The 22,493-nt window shown below is 35.8% G+C and overlaps 2 protein-coding genes across 2 annotated transcripts in view; both read left to right on the top strand.

Annotated features, from left to right (window-relative positions):
• Positions 1–3,679: 3,679 nt before the first annotated feature.
• On the top strand, positions 3,680–11,702 carry LOC306766408 (transmembrane protein 237A-like; the record flags this gene model as incomplete). The annotated part of the gene is made up of 10 exons (XM_079254163.1): positions 3,680–3,749; positions 3,848–3,976; positions 4,871–4,976; positions 5,793–5,947; positions 6,809–6,929; positions 8,546–8,737; positions 8,852–8,925; positions 8,997–9,084; positions 10,486–10,607; positions 11,635–11,702. The coding sequence occupies 10 exons, from the start codon at positions 3,680–3,682 to the stop codon at positions 11,700–11,702; spliced, it is 1,125 nt and encodes a 374-aa protein (XP_079110289.1).
• A 1,542-nt stretch (positions 11,703–13,244) lies between these two features.
• The window catches only part of LOC306766136 (abl interactor 2-like), a 42,138-nt gene continuing 32,889 nt past the window's right edge, over positions 13,245–22,493 (top strand). Inside the window, exon 1 of the mRNA XM_079253746.1 lies at positions 13,245–13,371. Within this exon, the coding sequence (XP_079109872.1) occupies positions 13,255–13,371 (117 nt within the window). The 5' untranslated portion in view covers positions 13,245–13,254. The remainder of the gene's footprint in view (positions 13,372–22,493) is intronic.

Raw genomic sequence — 22,493 nt, 5'->3', positions numbered from 1 at the left:
TCCAGGTGGAGGAATAATTACCAGTTCCAGACGGCAGTCTTTTAATTTTATTTTATTGAACTTATTCTAATGTACTTATTTGTTTTCGTACATCCTTGATAAATTGTGTTACAACGTATTTTTCATACTCTTTCTCTCCATTTGCATCTAGATTTGTATATTTATTATTCTGTTGGGATATCTTTATGTTTTGTTTGCTGTTTTATTTGGTTGGTTTATTTAGTCATTGTTTGCCTCAGTTCTTGCTGCTGCAGTTATGGGATCCGTTTTTTCTCAGTTTTGGGATCAATAAAAAGTACCTACCCACCTGCCCAAAACCTTTAGGAGTCCACTAACACGCCGAAGCTGAATTTCACATTTCAGCATGACATTGACCCTAATCAGCTCAGCCAGACCTAAACCCAACAGAACATGTAAAAGTCTAACAGGGCTGCTCTTGCAATCCGAAAGAATTGGAGCGTATTTGCAAAGAAGAGTGGGTAAACATTGTCAAATCAAGGTTCCCAAGAAGACTGAATGCTGTGATCAGGGCTGGAATTACTCAGGGGGCTTGTGGGGGCGGAGCCTTTTTCAGGTGTGCACCGTGACAACTCAACTCAACTCAGCTCAACTTTATTCATAAAGCCCTTCAACAACAACTCCAGTTGAATCAAAGTGCTGTTCATAATCAGCTAAAGACAGATAAACAATACAATAAAATAATTAATCATACTTCTAACCGTTTTCAAACAATAAATAATTCTAAGGAACAAGAAATTAAAACATTAAAGACAAATAAATAGTAAATAAAACCAATAAGCTTCCGTTTGGACCAGGAGCAGCAGGTCCTGGAGAAGTAAGGACAAAGAGCAGAAAATCAAGCAGTGGGCGGCTCACAGGACACAACAAACAAACACTGTCATCCAAACCCTGTGATTAAATCAAAAGGTGCTTTTTACAAAGTATTAGTTAAACTTACTGTATGTTCTCATGCAAGCAGCTTTGTGTACTTTTTTTTTATTTGTTAGTACTTTTCACACAACAGATGTTCATTCTTCCACTGACTAGCACAGGTCAGAGGTCGCATTAAAGGTAGGAAATGTTTCATTTAGTCAACAACCCTGTTATTCTTACCAAACCCAGTGGTCTTTTTCATAATCTGACATTTATCTGGAGGCATTTCATCTTCGTGTGCAAAGTCAGTGCTCGTGTGTATGTGTGTGTGTGTTGGTGTAATTGGATTTATTCTACTGACCTGCTTTCGTGGGTTTAAACACTGGGATGTCCTGCTCACCTGATCAGGTTTTGCAGTTGTGTGTCATTTAAAGTTTTTTTCAATAAAACTCAGTGGGATTCATCCTCTTTGGACCAGTAAATGATACTTGCTTCCTCACTCCCCTTTTACAGCGCCCCTGTGATGGACTGGTGACCAGTCCAGGATGCGCCTCGTCTCTCATCAGCTGGTAGCTGGGATAGACTCCAGCCTCGCTGCAACCATAAATATGGAACCAATTAATCCCTACACCAGGAATTACCATTTCTACACCTTTTTTTTTCCAATGTACTGCAGGTTTTAGATGTTTCCCTGCTACAAGACACTTGACTTAAGAGTCTTGACTTGTGGGAGAACCATCTTATTATTACTGAAATTAATTTCCCTCTTCTGTACCAAAGCAACAAATGTTTGGTATTTTTTCACCTGATTGTGCTTGAACTACACAGTAACCAGTGATTGGAGCTGCTGGTAAAAGAGCACTTTGTAGCACTCCCAGCAGGTGACATCACATCTGATCGACCAACCACAAAGCTCCTCTCAGGCTGCCACAGCTCAGCACGTGATCCACCTGCCACTTTAAACCCTGACAGGCGTCTTAAAGCCGCATACGTTCCTCCTCTGTAAGCTTTCTACTTCTCTTTACCTCCTCATCTCTTGTTTATCTTTTATTTTGTTCACTTTTAAGAGTCAGGAAAACAGCTTTAAGGCAGTTTTGGGATCAAACACAGTCAAAATAGAGTAAAGAAGAAGGACAAGTCTTCATATTCAGGCTAAACTTTAGGACAAAGCAGCTTGATGAGATCAGACACACAGAAGGACCATCTGTAAGGTTTCATCTCCAGACACAGGTAAGACTAAACACTGCTTCCCTGCATTACATTCCCTCTAAGTACCTTTTCTAAAATGTGATCTGAACAGAAATAGCATGTTCTTATGGAACATTGAACATTAAAAGAGCTCCTTTACATGTGTCAGGTAAAAGTAAAGTTCGTTTTTGTTTTTTTGCATTATTAGATGCAAACAGCCAAGTAAATCTTTTTATGGTGGTCTTTTTATGGTGCAAAATTAGTGTATTTACTGTGTTATATTCAGTTTTTGCGTGTTAGAAAACTGGGAAAAGATGCATTACCTTTAAATTAGTTGACTTAAACCTTCTGTGTGTTTGTAAGTTGGATATAAATCTATTTTTTTTAGCCAGTTTCTTTTTCAGGTAATTTAATGAATATTCTAGCTCACTCCAAACAGCAGATGTCCATACGCTGGTGCTGCGGTTACCATTCTGACAAGATGCAATGCATAGAAACTACAGTAAAGTGTGTATATTTGAAGTATTCAGCCTTGTACATGAGGGATTGAACATTAGATGTCAAGATTAATTCATAAAGTCATATTTAAGGGGTGTTTAACTTATGCAATCCACTTGATGTGTACTGCTTGCAAAGCAAATGTCATATGTTTATAATGGTCAGCAACATGCAAACCTCTTGCTATCATATATCATTGTTAACATAACACAATCAGCTGTTTCTGAGGCTGCTCTGGGTGTTTTTCTGTCCCGAAAAATACTGTTTGTTGAGATAGTCTCTTGTCGTCTTTAAGCTCATTAGATCAGGAAACTGTTTGGTAAAATGCAGAATGAAAATATTCAGATTCAGCATAATATTCCTGAACATTAACTGTGTATTACAGGTAATATCATTAATACTTCAGTCGCACAGAAAGCGCTGCATAGCACTAAAGCATACTCGTATCGTGTAAACGTGTTGAAGGAAATTTAGCTTTTTCTGTCCTGATCTCCTTGTTGAGAGCAACGTGTGTGGCATGAGGCATACGTGCAGCCGTGTGTTTTTAAATATGTAAACATGATCTCCATTGCTAAGCATGAACAGTAAAGTTTAAAAGTAAAAAAATAGTCTGTGTTGTGACACTTTGGATCTTTCTTATTAGCAGAATGATCCTGCTGTCCTTTTATGAGCCATCTAGGTGCATTCTCAGCCAAACCAACTAAAATCAAGAGAAAAAGTTGAATACAAGCCAAGAAACGTTAACTTTATTGTATCTGTAGGAAGTAAACTTTGGATAAAAGGCTCAAAAGTGTCCGACAAATCTCCAGTAATGTAAGGTACTGGTTGTATCGCAGAAAAAAAAGATCAAAGAAGAGTGTAGTTTATGCAGAGAACTGTGCTTTCAGCATGTTTCCTGAAGATATTCTCCACCACCTGTCCTCAGAGCTCAGGATAATCCAGTTATCTCAACAAGCATCACCACCCGGCCACCTTAAGATCCCTGTTAAACAGCAGTTTACTGACCTAAATTGTTCTCATAGGGAAGGCAGCCTGGTGCACTGTCAGAGATCTTTGTGACTGACTTTAATTGCATGACAGTCACTCTGAACTTCTGGTTTTCTCTCAGAAAGACATCAACATGCCAACCGTTAAGAGCAAGAAGAAGAAAGTAAAAAAGGAAGTCAATGAAGCAGAGCAGCAGGGAGAAGGTGAGCCAGTGCCTCTTGCAGCTCCTGCAGCTCTTGCAGCTCTACGCCGTCCTCCGCTGTCTTGCATGTTTACTCGGTTCTGCTCTGCTCCGTTGCAGTTGGCCTTGAGGTGGAGATGGAGAACGTGGCTAACAGAAGCAGCTCTGATAGCAGAGACCCTCTCACGCCCGATCTGCAGGATCCAGCACCACACAAGAAAAAGAAAAAGAAGAAGGCATCTACTATTGGTAGCAAAACTTTCAGTTGCTTTTAATTAAAGATGGCACAATTATAACAAGAAAATCAATTTTAAAATTGTGAAGCAAAAAATCCAGATGCCAGATTTTTTTTATTCAATTTCCCACCCTACTTAGCATGTTGATGTTTTATAACCAATTTTCAATTTCATATGATGCAACACAATTCATGGCCAAGGTTGACCTGAATATCAGTTATGACGGTGTTGCACTGTATCTGCAAAAATACTCAACAGTCAAATATAAAGCAGATGGTGGCAAAATACTTCATTCAAATGGTTTTTTTTTATTACATTTTATTCCAGCATCAACTTTTTGGAGGAACCAACTGTATGAAAAATAGGAAAGTAAATAAAATTGAACTAAAATGCATATTTATTTATATTGGTTTCGTTTCAGTCTGCTAAAACTGAAGCATCAACTAGTGTACTGATGTTTAATTTGATAATAAATGTATACTTTATAACTTTTAGCAAATTATAAAGTTTTCTAAAACATATTGTGTCATTTTACAGTTTAATGGACCAAATCACTTGCCTTTTACACAAGGGCTGACTGCAAAACAGTTTTATCTAGCCTGTGTTTGACTATGTGAGTGTTTGCTCTTTGCTCTAGTGATGTAGGGGTACATTATTTATCCTATAAACATTCAGCACAAATCTGATCAGACAGGTCTTTCTCTGGAAGGCGCTAAAGTTAGAGTACAAAATCTCATTTCTTTCTCTGTTTTTATTTTTTTAAAAGAAATATAATAAAGGGTTAAGTCTGCACTGACTTTATAAATGACACAGTACTCTAGCTACAGTATAGGATCAAGCTGTGAACTATGAGAAAAGGTTTTGGTCTTTAAAAAAAAAAACCTTTTGTCTTGTTTTTGTACTTCAGACCAGGAAACAGAACATGTTGACGTCCCAAACGGCAACGCTGCTGAGCAAGTCCTGGACAGCGAGGAAACAACCGTGGCTGTCACCAGAAGGACGAAAAAGAAAAAGTGAGAACCAGCATCAACGCAGCTGATGCTGTCAAACCAACAAGTAGTAACTGAGGTGACATTTTGACCTCATGTTGGCACTCATGGCAAAGTCAGATGATCAAAATGAACCTGTCAGATCCAAACTGTTACACTTAAAGAGGAGAATATTGTCATTGCCAAGCAAACAACATAATTATTTTGAGCTAATTTAGAGTAAAAGGAAAAACTCCAACAAATATGTGAGAAAAAGGAATTAAAATTCAGTTGTGGATCTTAAAGCAGTTTTTAACAAACTGCAATAAAGGATCAATCAAAACATCAAGGTCTGCATAGAAGTTCCCAAAGCTGGATCAACCAACACCGTCTGACTCAGTGAATTCAGAAACTGTGGATCCTTTTCATCATTAGGCTCGACATGCAAAGTTGGATCTATATGCAAATCTTCAAACCATCACTAAACAATCCAAATATCACTCCAAATGCGTAGTAAAGCTGCTCTGATCCAATCAGAAGTGATGCTGAAAGAATGACAAGTTGGATTCATAGTTTTCAGGAATTATTTCTTTTTAAATTAATTTATTTAAATAAACGTACCCACTGACTTACCATGCTGCGTGCAGAAGCAGGCTTAAGCCAGGCCAAAGCCCCTTTCAGCACCTGCAGCCTCCCCGTGAGAAAACAGCTCCCCGGGGTTTTCCTCATATGTAAAGAGGCCATGAAGTTTTCACTCCTCCGACTTGTAATAGTCTTTATACTGTTTGCATGACTTTCTTTGTATTGTTTCTACCTGGAATCTTCTTTGCTTGCCTCTAATTTTCCTAAATCACCTGGCAGGAAGGCCAAGGCAACAGAACACTACAGCAATGAATTAGGAGCTGAAGATGATGACATTGTGAGCGAATCCCAGTCGCCCATCCCTCAGCATTCCCTGTTCTCCACTCCACAAGGACTCAGCCAGCCAGTCGGCAAAGTCTTCGTGGAGAGGAACCGTGAGTGTGGATCACTTTTAATCCATCAAAAACAGGGAAAACTGGAGTTTGTAGCTTCTACAGAATACTGACATCAATGTTCATCTTCCAACTATGTGCCTGTCATCCAACCACTGTCCCAGGGGTGTCAAACTCCAGTCCTCGAGAGACAGTATCCAACAGGTATTTGTTGTTTCCCTACACCAACACAGCTGATTCAAATCAGATGGATCCAGCAGCATCTTGTCAACCTATTTATGAATTTCAGTCAGGTTTGTTGGAGCAGGGAGACAACAAAAACCTGCAGGATACCGGCCCTCGAGGACTGGACTTTGACACCTGTGCACTATCCTGTATACATTTTGAAAACAGGACCCGTAGAATTGAAATCTGTAGCGAAAAGGTCCGAAACTCCACTGAAATCCTTTAAAGATACTGGAAACTCTGGAAAAGTTTGGATGAAACTTTTGTTTTTTGGTTCCTTCCAAGAACCACAGGTAAACGAAGATCAATGTGAAACACATCTCGTCGGGAATTTTGAATGTTTTAGGCAAAACTTGCAACATTTCTGTTTGCATCAGCAGACTCTTTAATCCGTCATTAGAAGAACTGCTGCGTACTGTATGTGGGTCACGGGCCGCACGCCTCAGCTGACCCAACAAATCTCCTCAGACTCTCTGGGTTTTCACAAGCCCAGATGAACCAATGGAGAGTCAAAGGTCATGGCTGAGTTCACATGTAGCACACTCACACTTCCAGTAAGTTTTTGCTACACTTTTACACACAGAGAGGATGCTCATTTTTAGTTTCAGGTGATGTTTAAGGTTTGATTAAGTCTCTGGGAACTTCAGAACACGTTGTGTCTTTGGTGTTTGCATGCAGGACGTTTTCACGCTGATCGAGTGGAGCAGCTTCGACACTCGGAGCTGATAGATGACTACATGGATCCCAGACAGATCTGGACCACCAGAGACGTCGCCTTGAGGGTTCACAATGGCTTCAGGTGGGCATTCACACATATAATATACCAAACAGCACACACACATGCACACACACACACACACACGCACACACACATGCACAAGGTGTTTTTAACCCTTTAAGACTGAGAGCAGCATCACTGTTCCTGATGTTGTGCAATGCCTCGAACGCCCAATGTTGGGCGGAACTTTAAGACCATCAGTCTTTATTTTACTTATTTTTTTTCATGCTGGGAAAGTCCTTCTCTGCTTTTAATACATCCCAGTTAAACCAGGACCAGTGAGCTGATTCTGGCACCTGGGGTTTACTTTCATTGTGGTTTACTTGCATTTCCAGTCCAGCTTTGTGTCCTCCAGACCCCAGTCCACCTTTCTAACTAATACGCCACCAGTTCCTCCTCAAAATTAGGAAAAGGATCCTTAAGGGTGCCACATTCCAGGACGTCAAAGCTTACAAGAAGGTCTGATACTTTCTATCACGCTTAGTCCAATCGAGGCTGGCAGGAAGCTGGAGCCTATCCCAGCAATCATTGGGTGATATGCAGGGAACACCCTGGACAGGTCAGAGGGCTGTAGGGCACATCCAGGTGCTGGTGTGTGGTGTGATGTCCTAAAGCTAAAGGCAGCTAAAGGCAGCTGTCATGATGTTGCTGGAACACAAAGGTATGAAATGTGGTGTCTTAACCTCAGGATGCTACAGGTCAATAATAACCTCATGAATATGTATGATGAGTATCAGTGTATCATCATGGTATGGGTCAGAATCACAGAGTTTTAGGGTCATAAAGTTTTGTAATGTCCCTTTAAAATTCACTTTATTCATGAAACGTTGAGTATTAAGTTAAAATGACTCATATATCATATTTTTAGGGTGTGAGATTTGGATAAGTTAAATCTAACAGGCTTTTTTTTTTATTACTGCACAGACTAAACAGGCAAGTTTTGTCACTTTTTTCTGTTTACAAGACACTAAGCTGGTATTTTCTGAAATGACATAAAGGCTTATCACTGATTTTTCTTGTGAATTTCTCAAGTGACATATTGTTTAGTTGAAGAGCTTCTGAATTATTTTTCATCTTTTTTACTAATATGCACCCTACTCGAGTCAATAGTGAGCTAAACAGTGGAAAAACTTGATCACCACAGATCATGGTAACTAATTCAGGTCCTATGAGAGCTGCAATCCAGCAGGTTTTCCATGTTTCCTGCTCCATTGAGCAGAACTTGATAGGCGGGGTGTTCCATTTAATTATGTTCAGGTGTGTTGCAGCAGGAAAACATGGAAAACATGGACAACCTGCCTGACTGCGGTTCTCGTAGGACCCGAACAAGTAACCCTGCCATATATGCATTCACATCCTGATGCATACTGTAAATATAGTGGACAATATAATGTAATATAATAATAATAATAAATACATATAATATATAATGTAATATCATATGTAATGTAATGTAATAATAATATATACATATAATATATAAGGTAATATAATATAATGTGGGCATCTATAACAATAGAAGCTGGTTACCCTGGCAACCAGCTTGTAAAACAATGAAAACACATCATGCTTCTAACAAATATGGTCTCCCAGAATAAAGCAAGCATATTTGGTTGTGTGCGGTTCTCCATCTGCAGGGTGATCGGCCTGTTCTCTCACGGATTCCTGGCCGGCTACGCCGTGTGGAACATCATTGTTGTGTATGTGTTGGCGGGTGAACAGATGACCACACTGTCCAACCTGCTGCAACAGTACCACCCTCTGGCCTACCCAGCTCAGTCTCTCCTCTACTTGCTCCTAGCCATCAGCACCGTGTCTGCATTCGACAGGTATGTGTGTGTGTGTGTGTGTGTGTGTGTGTGTGTGTGTGTGGGTGTGTGTGTGCAAAAACAGTTCAGTCAAACAGGAACCAATTGAAATAAGACGTTTGGTGTGGCTTGCAGAGTGAACCTGGCCAAGGCTTCCATGGCATTAAGAGGCTTCCTCACTCTTGACCCAGTTGCTCTGGCTTCATTCAGTAAGTGAGACAAAACAAAGAGGCAGAGGTGATGATGACGAAGGGTTTTAACTATAATTCTGTGTCTTCAGTGTATTTCATAGCTCTGATCCTGTCACTAAGCCAGCAGATGACCAGCGATCGCATCCACCTTTATCCCACCGCCAATGAGACTCTGTGGTGAGAAATATATCTAAATGAATATATATCTGAATTTCCCCTCGGGGATGAATAAAGTATCTTTGACTTGATTGGATATATATATACATATACATATATATATATATATATATATATATATATATATATATATATATATATATATATATATATATATATATATATATATATATATATATATGTATATATATATATATATGTATATATATATATATATATATATATATATATATATATATATATATATATATATATATATATATATATATATACACACGTGTTTGTATGTGTGTATGTATCAATGTGACTTTTTGTGCCATTCCTTTAAAAGGTCTATGAAGAAATAATAAAAATATGACTAATATTTTAAAATCATGAAATATTATGAATTTGCTTACTATATAGTACCTGGTAGAATTTCTTTAATTTTAAACAAATGGTCAGTAAAATATCAAGATCCTGTAAGAATGTGTACCTACCTATATGGATGTTGATTTTATTTCAGTTTAAAAGGGACAACATGAGAAAAAAAAAGTTAAGGAAACAGTTGAGGAGTGTGTCCCCAACTGTGGAAAAGTGCTTTTAAGCTTTTTTATTTTTTGGATCAGATTTACTCAGTTGGAGAAGTATTAATGTTTTTAATCTTCAAATAAACTGACTTATTTAATTGTGTTATAGTTGCAATGCTTCTGGCAATAATAAGTTTTAGTTCTTTGAAAGCATCACATTAAAGTAGCGCTGTTAGTGAGTTATCCAATATGTTTCCACTCACTAGATAATAAATATATTATATGATAATACATTAAATAATTATGCAAGCCTTTTGCAATAAATAGAAAAAGAAAATGATACAGCGATATTTTATAGAAAATTGAAAACAATATAATTATTTCTATATATATTTTATAAATATTTTATAGAATACATTAAAATAAATCATGAATCATGATAAATTCTAAATATCACTGATTAACAAAAAAAGTGTCATTGCATATGTCTGTAGAGGTAAAATACTGTATAGGAAAAAAATGTGTTTTTTTTAAATTTTTTTTTATTAATTCCTGCATGAAAAGGTTAACATCAGATTTGTTTAAGGAACTTTTAACATGTCAGTCATGTGAGAACCAATGTAACAATAACACAGTTAAATCAGTCACATTTTTAAGGATCCTTCCTGACTAACTCAACTGTTCTCTTTTTTGTTACTACAAGTTAATAATCAAAGTAAACTTCAAGTAGAAATCCTTAAAATATCACAAAGATATGTCAAGTTAAACCAAAACAAGAGACTAGTGAAACTCTAAATTAGTTCTGATGAGACCAATAAATGCAAACAAAACAAACAAAACAAACTTATATTGAATAAATAATCATAACTTGATGCTACCCCCTTCCCGTCAGGCCTCCAGGTTCAGAGCAGCAGATCCTGCGACCGTGGATCGTAGTCAACCTGGTGGTGGCGTTGCTGGTGGGGGTGGCCTGGGCTGTGGTGTCCACCAGGCCGGACACTGACTACACAGAAGGTAGTTTGGTTATCTCTTGTTTAGGCGACTACATTAACACAAACTTTATTTCATAGGGAAAGACTTATTATCTGTATTCTTACCTGCAAACTTTAATGATCATACCTAAAGCACTGCTTTCCATGAACTTTACCACCCACTGCTTTATAAAATACTTATTTTTGCTCCATCGCAGCCTCATTTAAATGTGCAGACTGGTTCTGATCATATGCAGTGTTTCACATGTAGTTTTATTTGTTTCTTCTTTTCTATAATTATTACAATATTCAAGTTTGTGATTATCTGTCTTTACTTGTTTCTGAGTTTCTCACAATCTGAGACCGATTAATGTGTTCAGATGTCTCAATATTCATGTAAAAGTGCTCCAGGTTTAATGCTGGTTTCTTAAAATTACAAGAGCACCTCTTTCCAGTTTCTGAAGAATGCAAAGTTAATATTTACTCTCTTTTTTTATACTCTTTTTTTTTTTTTTAAACTTTCACTTGTGATAATAGTCTATCAATTACTTTTGATTTGTCATAGTTTTGAATGCAAATTTATCTTACACAATGTATTTTCCAAAAAAAAACAAAAAAACAAAACACTTGAAACACATTTTTTTGTAAAAGTATTTTTAAAGTATGTATAAGTATTTTTTAAAAAATGTGATTTAATTTTTAAATTATGTAGCAGAATGATCAAATCAAGTTATGATGATGTTTAAGTTTTTAATTTGAGTTAAATTAAAAAGATCCAAACGAATTAGCCTTTTTGGGCTTTGAAAACCAGTTATTCAAAGGTTAATTTGTTGACAGGGATACAGAATATATTTACATTAAATAAAGAGAATATATAGGATTGTTTTGTGGTTGTTTATGCAGTCTTTTGGGGTTTTTTTTAAATATCATCTTCAATAAATCAAGGCTGATTTCTGTTGTATTTCTTAGCCTGTCCTCACTGTACCATTTTCATACTCCCACTAGATGACACCAAAGTAAAGCAGATACACCATAATAACGCAGTGATTTTTCTTGTGTTGCTTTTGCAGAGTTTTTAATGACAATGGAGGTGGAAGGATACCCAAGAGGAGATGAAAATCTGGACATCCCTGCCTAAAAATCTTGTGTTTTGTCTACCTGTCTGTCTTATTCTGACCCTAAATCTGTTTTGTTGCTTGTGTATGTTTTTGTACAATTAACCTCCTACCACTTGTTTACTGAATGTAATTTTGTAAATAAATAAAGAAATACAGTGTATGGACAGTAACATTTGCCAGTTGTTTTGTACTTAGAGATTGTTGAACAGCAGAAAAATAATTCTCTGCTTTAATGCTTTGAAGTATTTTCTGTAGTTTTGTTTCCAAGCCAAAGTAAAAACACAAATTGCAAATGAAGAAACAAATGCCTTTTTAATTATTCACTCAATGGATATATATAAATGTATGTGTATATATATATATATATATATATATATATATATATATATATATATATATATATATATATATATATATATATATATACACAGTTGTGCTCAAATTTATCCATACCCTTTCATTAAAGAAGAAAAAAAAAACCCAGCTCAGAATAATAATAAATTAAAAATTTATGAAAATAATTACATTACTTTCTAATTCTGGTTCAATAGATTTTTTTTTTTTTTTTAAAAAGCAAACAAATAAGATAATTTATTACATATTACATCACTCATAAATTGATATTTTGTTGAACAATCCTTTAATATTTCCGCTACAGTCAGGTGTTTTCTGTTCCTCTCAGTCAGACTTCTGCACCTGTTGACAGGTATTTTGTCCCACTGTTCAACAGAAAAGTGCTCTAACTTGTCCAGGATCAATAGGTTTGTTAGTTTTTCTTTTCTTTCTTCAACTCAATTAAATGAAAAAACAGTGTCTTATATTACTAAATCATATTTTTGCAAATTTTTAGTTATTGTTACTTTTTATTGTTCCTTTTTTAAGGATATTATTTGAGTAACTGTTGTAAATTCAGCCTTTTCTTTAATGAAAGTGGATGAATACATATGAGCACAACTATATATATATATATATATATATATATATATATATATATATATATATATATATTTTTTTTTGCTCTCTCTCTCTCTCTCTCTCTCTCTCTCTCTCTCTCTCTCTCTCTCTATATATATATATATATATATATATATATATATATATATATATATATATATTTAGAGAGCGAGAGAGTTAGATTTAGTTCAGCTATAATTGCATCTCAGTGTTTTCATGTTCATTAAGTTTCTATTTTCTTTTTGCGATTTTAAAGTTTTGTCTTTACTTGTAAATCTTTTTTAATTAATGTGCGATGAGTATTTCTATTTCTTCTGAAGTAGTTATCTGTGTCTTATTTCAGATTGATTTAGTGGCTGTTTGATTGGCTTCCCAACTAAATTTCTCGATTAATCGTCTTGCGATCTGATAATAGACCCTGGGAAACTGACATTTATGAAGTTCAGTCTGTAAATGGAAGTAACCCTTAATTTCCATGTTCCTCCAAGCAAAACAAACAAGCAAACAAACAAAACTCTTAACTCCCCCCACATCTTGCTCAGCGGACCACAGTCATGACATTTCCCACAGCCCCTGAAGGCAGCATCCAGTCCAACCGCCAAGCCGCAGCATGTAAAGATGGCGGAGCTGCAGATGCTGCTGGAGGAAGAAATTCCAGCGGGACGGAGAGCATTACTGGACAGTTTTACCAACCTGGAAAGAGTTGCAGAATACTGCGAGAGCAATTATGTCCAGGTATGCACCAGATTATTCTTTAAAAAGAGAGAGAAAAAAACTCGTAAAATGCAATTGAGAGAACACGTTGAGGGAATACCAGCAGGGAGTGGGCGGTATGGAGAAAGGAGTGATGGGATGACTGTACCACAACCCGTTATGTTACATGTTACAGAGTTTGTTTGTTTTTTTTTGTTTTTTTTTAATAAGAAATACAAGTATTAGAAACTCAACTCTTACATGACGTGAAAGTACGAATCTCAGTTGAACTGTCAACCAAACACTGTTGGTGTGAAAAGTTAACTTTTTCAAGTGGTTAACGCAGGTCTGTGTGGAGAAACGTAGCTGGGAAGGTCATGGATCAAAGTTGATTTTTAAAGTCGGAAATTTTAATTTATGCATGCCGAATTAATTAGAGACATGTACATTTTCCTATAAAGTCTTCAAACTTAATAATGTTGTGTGACATTTGCAGATGAACTGGGGATTGTTTAAACAGACATTTGTTGACTGTGGTCCGGCGTACTGCTTGATTCCTCGTAGCCAGCTATGAGAGGATCTCATTCAAGTTTCTGTTTTTCCTCTTAATTTCATTATATTATTCTTTGTTAACTACCGTTTATAACGAAAAATACTTCATATAAACCTTGGCGAACAAAGTAGTTACAGTTTTGGAGATAATATTAACAAGGTTTATGCTAAAAATTCAAGGGGTAGTTCCTAGAAATGAATTATTGAATCAGTATATCTCACTGGCAAATAAAGAGTTTAGGTGTAAATAATAAAAGTTTATGATGAGGCGGTGTATTGTGGTTGTTTTTGCTTCAACAAACACAATTTTCTTACTGTACATGCTCCCGAATACTTTTATTTTCCAAATCCAGAAGGAAAAGTTAAGAGCAGTTTTTTTTTCTTCTTTAGATTACTTTAATTATCAAGTATTTATTCCATTAAATGCTGTCGAAAAGGAAAAATAGTCATCACAGTGTTAGAGTACTGTCTGATTGGTGGTCCTTATTCAGATATACCGGAATAATAATTATCATTAATTACAACTTATCTTTTTGTTATTGCTAGTTTGACTAAATTGGCAATGCAAAGTTTGCTATTATAAAAAATAAGTCACAACTATAATTAATCAGATGAATTAATCATTAATCATTCTAACTGTAGGGCTGTGACGATATGCTTTTGTCCTGATTCGATTCGATTCCAATTTTTGAACCATCATTGGAGCCAGACCATCATTCTGCTGCTATAATGCCCAAGAAGACAAGTAAAAAGATCAATAAAAATAACTAGAATTTCATTACGGATTTTTTTTTTTTTAAATCAATTTCTTAAAAAAGAAATTGATTTTAAAATTGTGAAGCAAAAAAATCCCAATTACGATTTCCCCACCCCATCTAACTGTTAAATTATTTTATAGAAAAATGCTCAGTTGGCTCCATTTTCACCTTTAAGTGTGCAGATTAGCTGATTTGTTCTCTCTCTTACAGAAAGACTAAATGTTTTTTGGTGTTGCTAAGACTAAATTTTTCAAAATGCGCTTGACTGATTCTTATATTTTATTTTGAACCTTTTTATGGCAATTTGCTGACTTTAAATGTAGAAGCGGTAAAAAAAATCTACCTGTTAATGGGCTGTCAAGGAGGTAGAGTTTATTGTGAAATTACATGTGAACTAAGCTGGTTCTTTTTATCTGATTTTTTGCTTCACAATTTTAAAATTGATTTTTTTTTGTTTAAAAAAAACATATTTTTTTCCCCAAATAATTAAAAATAATCCATTATAAAAGTTTTGTAAATTATATTGTTTCTATTTATCTTTTTACTTGTAGCAGCAGAATGATGGTCTGGCTACTGTTGTTTTTTTCCAAACTGAAATCAAGAAAAATGACGAGCAAAATCAAAGTTTTATAAAAAAAAAAATTGTTGTTTTTAATCTACTAATAACAGCAATATCGAAGAATTGTGAGAATCGCAATTTAAATCGAATCGGCACCTAAAGAAATCGTAATCAAATCGAATCGGGACAAAAACATATTGTCACAGCCCTTGTTCATATATAATTGCGTTGATCTTAAAGGGTGTAACAGATTGCTTTAATCACTTATTGATCTGTATATTTTTATCATGACTCAGGTATGCGTTCTTAAAACCAACCCTTAAAACTGTATTTTCTTGTTTCACTTCAGAACATTTCCGGTACAAAAGACATAAAATGTAGTTATTAAGAATTTTCCAAACTAGGATCGGCAGCTTTTTGTACTGAAAGCACTTTTTTTGTGCTGAATGTTATGTGTGTCATGTCGTTTATGATCAACTTCAGCAAATTTCATCTTAAGATGGCTGCATGCCGGGCTGCCATCCTCCACCTGTGCTTGGCATGACTGAAGTGTGAGTGTGTGTGTGAGTGTTCGAGTGTATGTGGGCTGTTATGAACAACTGTTTATTCTCTGTTGGTTCTAAATAGACACCTGTTCATCGCCTCATTTTATAATCATCACATTGGTACATCTGTGGGTGTATATTTCACTGTCAGTTCAGAGAAACTTCATGAACATCACTCTCAGGCAGCACCTTATGTGTCGCTTTGAATTGACAAATTAAAATCTAACTGCGATTAACTTCTATGATTTTTTTCCTTATTCACTATCCTCACAACAAACAATTCATAATGCTGTTTTATTTTTAATGCATGAAGTGACTCTTGAATGTTTATCTTAAAATAACACCCTCCTTTGAATTTCTGTACATTTATTATAAAGAATTTATAATTATCTGACTCTTTCCCCACATAGTTCATACAGTGTGTTGTTCTCTACGAGTGTTATGTGTTTAAAGTTTGTGGTGAGTCAGTGAACCAGTTTTTATACACAATGTTGCGCTCCTCTGAGAGCAGCAGGTTACATATTACATAACGATTCTTTCTATGGCATGTACTCTGAGAAATCACCTTCTGCTTCCTTGTTTTATTCTCATCAGAAACTTTAGATTCGTCTGAATTATCTGCTGAACTGATGTTAAAGGTGCAGGCCACAGCCCTTCAGTTTGAGTGGGTATGGGCAGATCGCCCACTCAGAAATGTCTCCACACGTGTTGTTTTGAGAACATGTGAGAATGCAAATATACACTGCATTTTTTCTAGACCTTTTGCAGATATTATCAGCTTATCTTTATGGCAAATCCTACCAAACATCAGAATGCAAGAAGATGTCCAAGTGTAGCAGTGATTACTTTGGAGCATTTGCTCCATTGAGTGGGCTGAGTTCGTGTGTGTCCTGCTTTATTTCCAGCTCTTCTGGCTTGTTGCTTTCTTCCACTCGCTCTCTGCTGTTGTGTGCATGTTCATATACATATCATATGGATAGGAACACGGGGATGGACATCACAGAGACTATTTCTGACATGTAAAGGAAACAGGGATTACCACACATCACGTTTCCCGTCCTCTGCACTCTGAAGCTCGCCCACAGTCCCTCCCTTCCAGTCCCCAGCTGTAAGAGCACTTCTCCAGCAGACAGTCTGCTGTTATGAAATACTTTCATGAACAGCTGTGAGAAAAATGCAAGACCAAATTATCTGCGAGTTCTCCTGAACATCTCCATGTTCATGTGTAAGAAAAAGAAAACCATCTTAACATTGGATCAGACTGTTCGTACAGAATGACCAAGTCATTTGTTGCTTTCCTGATGGAAACTCCATGGTTCTTCTGGTTCAAATTGTGACAGTGTTTCAGGGAGCATTAAAAATCTTTATCACACATGAAATGACCCAAACCCCCTTGAGCCTAGATTTCAGTCTTTCTAAGAACCTTTTGGAAATGTGAGGGAAGCCTTTTGCAGTGTTTGGCATGCCATCAGTACAAAAGCAAGGTTAAATTAAATGCAACTCTGGATGGAAATTCAGATAGGGGCATTGCATGAGGTCATTAATGATAACAACAATTAATAATTGAAAAGTTAAAATCTAGCAATTTTGATCAGGACTGTGTGTATATATGTGTGTATATATATTTATCTATCTATCTATCTATCTATCTATCTATCTATCTATCTATCTATCTATCCATCTATATATATATATATATATATACATATATATATATATATATATATATATATATATATATTTTGTACTTTTTTTAAAAATATATTATATGTATACAGATAGATAATATATCATTAGGGATTTGAATCTAACAACTCACGTTTCAATTTGATTCTGATTTTTGGGATGATGATTCCATTCAGAACCAATTTTCAATTCAAACAAATTTTTGATTCATTATCATTACACATAGGTCACAAAAGGTGCTAATTTCCCAAATAATTTCATCCTTCTATAAGCTAGAAAGAACTGAGAAATTATTCGGGCCGATTTGATTTAAATTGCGACATTTACTAAACTTTGAAAAGAAAAATTTCATCATGGATTATTTTCATGTATTTGAAGGAAAAAAAAAGATTTTTTTTCACAAAAAAATATCGATTTTAAAGTTGTGAAGCAAAATATCCCGATTTTTTTATTTTTCTGATTCAATTCCCCAGCCTTAATATGTGTGCTCAAATCATGAACCGCCTGTAAGTCACAGAGGTCATTAAGTAAATGCATAATAATTAAGGAATAAGCGTTACTAGTTTCCACAATACAATTAGTCGTTTTCTGTGTTGCACTCTTTCATCCTCACTTCATTTTCAAGAAATATGTTGAAACGGCTCACAACACTCTCATCTGCCTGAGCAATAACTTCCTGCTCACCCATCACATTGCATCTTCTCAAACAAAAGAAGAAAAATGTCTTCTAGCTCATTAAATTGTTCATATATCTGAAGGCCCCTTACAGGATTAACTCAGTATCCACTGGCCTACTTATCTGCTGGAAGCTGACGATACGATCTGTTACATAACCCAATTCTGTTGTTTATCCTATTTTAAAGGCTAAATATTTTTGTTTGGAACTGAGCCATGTTAAGCCCTACTTGATGCTGCGTGGCTACTTCCAGTATTATGTACACGCAGCATTTTAATCTGGCTTGAATAATTTATAATAAGTCATCTGCCTTTCACCGTGCCGATGGATGTATATCAGTATTAGACACTTACTTGATGACTGGAAGCCTTGTAAAGCCATACATTTATTGTTTTTTTTCTTTTTTTTCTCACAATCAAATATGAAAATCAAGTTCTTTTAAATATGTACTAAAGACTATTTTGAAGTGAAAAAGTAAGAAAAGTCGACTGACAGTAAAAAAAGGGTTGGGAACCATTAATCCTGTAAACTATATTTTTGAAACATTATCCAGAAATGTCTATATATCTTGTAAAATATAAAAGTAAAGCTTGGATTGAGCTTTGATTTTTTTTCTTAAAGTAAACAAACCACAGACTTAATAATAGAATAGATTAATGAAATTCGGATCCTTTCAAATTCTTTATTCAGTCTAAAACAAAATACAATATAGGTAAATAAAACTTAAGAAGAAGAAGAAGAAGCACAAGATATATGACAATATATCATTAACAAACAGTAACCCAACAGAGCCAGCCAGTATATTACCGTCCCTTCATTTCATCGCAGCGTCATGCCAGCATGTGGCGTGGAATTTTATGGTACAGCTGCACAACTAATCGTTGAAAAATTGCAATCTTTATTCATACTTGTATACAATCTCATTTTCCAATAACAACAATTTAAAAGAAAAAAAGATCACCAATGTACTACATTTCGAACTGGGACATCACCTGCATAAAAGCAAGCGCTCCCTCTTTCTCCCTCAACAAATGACAACAGTGGGTCCTTACACCACGTGACGCAGATGCCGACTGGTAGGAAAAAACTTGGCGACTTTCTCGCTACATCTGATGACTTTCCAAACGCCCTACGCGACTTTTTTTTTTTTTTTAAAGCGACAAATCTAGCAACTTTTACTGTAGTTATTGGAGACGTTTCTGGTGTTTTGGCGATTGACTTAAAAGTCAATCGCCAAAACAGTAGATACAGTAGAAACAGTAGATACTGTCCCGAAAGAGCTGCTGGAGCCCCTCCCTGTTTTAAGAAACACATCTACCTCTTATCACCTTATGCACAGAAAAATTATTGTTGAAAAATGTTATGATTAAAATTATTCAATGGTTGTGTGTGTAAGAGAAGACAAGAGAGAGATTTATTGTTTTTTTGTTCAGTTTGAGCTGTTGCAAAGTTGATGTGCCGGTAATACGTCCAATAAATATTTATATTGTAAAAAAATCGTAACAGAACCATGATCTCAATTCTGAGCAAAATAATTGTGATTCTCTTTTAATCCAGAATCGTGCAGCCATATTTTATTGTATATTGAACTAACTCTGAATTAGTTGAAACCATAAGTATGCCATCAGTGGCATCATTCACTTGCGCTATTGTTTTTTTTTTTAAATGTGATTTAAAAACCTGTTTTAATTGATATTTGCTGCAAAAATGACATTAGAGAGCTGTGCATGAACAAATGCTTCCAAATGTCATTTTTACAGAACCAATCATTAAAAAAAAGTGGGCCAAGAGACTGATGATGTCATATAGAAAAATTATACTTCACATTCTTGTTGCTGAAGGGGATTCTACAAACCAATCAGCCATGGAAACATGCACGCACTGCTCATGCATGTAGTAACATGAATAATTATGCACTGTAATATGTTCCGTTGCTGATCTGAATCTGTATAACAATTTAAGATTAGACAGATTTGTTTTAGGTCATTCATTCATTCATTCATTTTCTAAACCGCTTAATCCACTCAGGGTCGCGGGGAAGCTGGAGCCTATCCCAACTGTCTATGGGCGAAGGCAGGGTACACCCTGGACAGCTCGCCAGTCCACCTTTTTTGTTTGTTTGTTTGTTTCTTTTTCTTTCTTTATTTTGTAATTTATATACGTAATTTATATATCTCAATTTATACATCTCATTGTTCCATATATATATATATATATATATATATATATATATATATATATATATATATAAATTTTAAAAATAAATTAAAAAAAAGAACCTGTGAATGGAACCCAAACCAAGTTATGGCTAAGACGACAAAAAGGTCTGCATCCTGACTATTGTTTATGTTATGTAATGGTAGTAATGGAGGCCTATGGCGTTGCTTTCATCGTGCTTCTACCTGTTAAGTCAATAATAACTGTGTGCAGATATCAGCCTGGTGTCAGGAAACGCAAGTGGCAGGAGATTACCGCTGAAACTGATGATTATGGTGGATTTGAAGTCATCTGGTTTTGACTGTGTAGAGGGCTTTTTGTTGTTTCTAAGGTGCATAACTAACAGTTTTGTGAGTGAGCCAGGTCCCTTTATTAATGCTGAAAAATATTTCCCTCAAATACTCCAGAAGCCTTTCTACCTCCATTTTCTAAAGAAATAAAATCCAGTCTTTTAGCAGGAGACCTGGTTGTCCAGTTTACAACCCAAATCTCAACTGGACGCTCTTAGCTTGGCAACTGAAAGACAACATAAGGCTACATTTTATACAGAGCCTTGCATAGCTTGAAATATGTGAGCAATTTATTAGATTATCTAGTTTAAAAAGAGAGTGGAATTTAAGATTCTACAGCAGAGAAGTAGGATGTAAAACAGGAAATTAAAGCAAGAAAGCCCAACAGAACTCTGCATCTATTAATCAGCATTTGTTTTTCTTAAGTCCCAATGTGGGATTCAGCATTTTTGTGCTCACTATAAGCCTTCGTCTTATGCTCCTGCTATGTTTTGTACCTTCTTGGTCCTCAGCTGGTACCGGTTAGCTTTCAGCAGAAGTAGCTGCAATACAACTCAACCTCCTGCTCATTGAAAACAGATGGCGATGTTGCGGGAGGCTGGATGTGGACTCAGAGTGTGAGCAAGTGTGTATTTTGGGTTGGAAACCATGGAGATTCGTTTTCTAGTTGAAGGAGTAACAGCCTCCACTTTCAGAGCCGGTGCCAAGAACAGATCCTTGCGGAGGCAAAACGGGCTGTACATTTGGAAAGATGGGTTTGTGGTCAGAACTCTGGCAGACCTGAGCTGATGGTGAGTTTCAAGCTGACACTTTTCTGCTGAAGCAAGACTGTCATTCTGTTTCATGACAGTCAGCCAGTGCTGTCAGTGCAGTTGCAATCTGAAGTGTTATGTTGCGCAGTAACAGAACTTCTACAAGGTAGCAGTTTTGACAAACGTGCCACATGCCGGCATAAAATGACCACCTGTTCTCTGGCTGAGTTTGATCTGCTTCCCCATGCTCACCGTAAGGAGATGACCCATCAGTGTCTTTCTAAGCAGCTGAACGCTGTCTGTGCATGATTTATTATTAGATTGTTGGTAATTTCTTGCCTGTTTCACACCTGAATCTAAACCCTTCATGTTTTCATCCATCAAATGTTTTATTAAAGACCATATATTGTAGAATAGTTTATGAAGTTTAATGCAGTCCATGATGGAAATGCAGCATTATTTAGTGAACAGCAAAAGTTAATTTTGGGAAAGACAGTTTTTTTCCTCTCAGTGGAAATAAAGTTTTTTCCTCTCAGTGGAAATAAAATGAGAAATAAAATATCACAATAAGCAATAACCTAGGGCTACTCTTGTTAGATATTCAAGTGGGACAAATTTTCAAAGAGCCAGAAAATAAAGTGAGGGGAAATCAGTAAATATAAATAAATAAAAAAAAGACACATACATTTTGAAAAATAAGTAGTTTATTAATTTTTTCTATTTTAAATTCAGTCCCACATGACAAGGGCAAATGATCAGTCAGAGCCTATTTTTCTCCTAACTTAACATAAAAAGGTCATATCAAACTAAACTTCTCGATGTGGCGCCTCCTCACATTATAATCTTTAATCACTCATTGCATATTAAACACATCGGTTTGGTGTTCCAATGTGACGGCAAAATAAACAAATAATTATCAGTCCAGGCGGGGTTAAATCGGCGGTTTTTGTTGTTAATTTTGCGTTTTGGGACAGAGAGCGACATGCTTGCTAGCGCTACTCTTACAGCTTCAAAACACAACAGCACGAGTTAGGGTTAATATCGCTAAGCAACCAAGTGTTGCATTCAGGATCTGCACAACTGTAGGATTGTAGGTTGCTTAATCAGCGTAGGAATGACCAAAGGTTCT

Source organism: Telmatherina bonti, assembly GCF_933228915.1.
Source record: "Telmatherina bonti genome assembly, chromosome: 15".
NCBI lineage: Eukaryota > Metazoa > Chordata > Actinopteri > Atheriniformes > Telmatherinidae > Telmatherina > Telmatherina bonti.
This window is presented reverse-complemented; position numbering and strand designations above follow the sequence as displayed.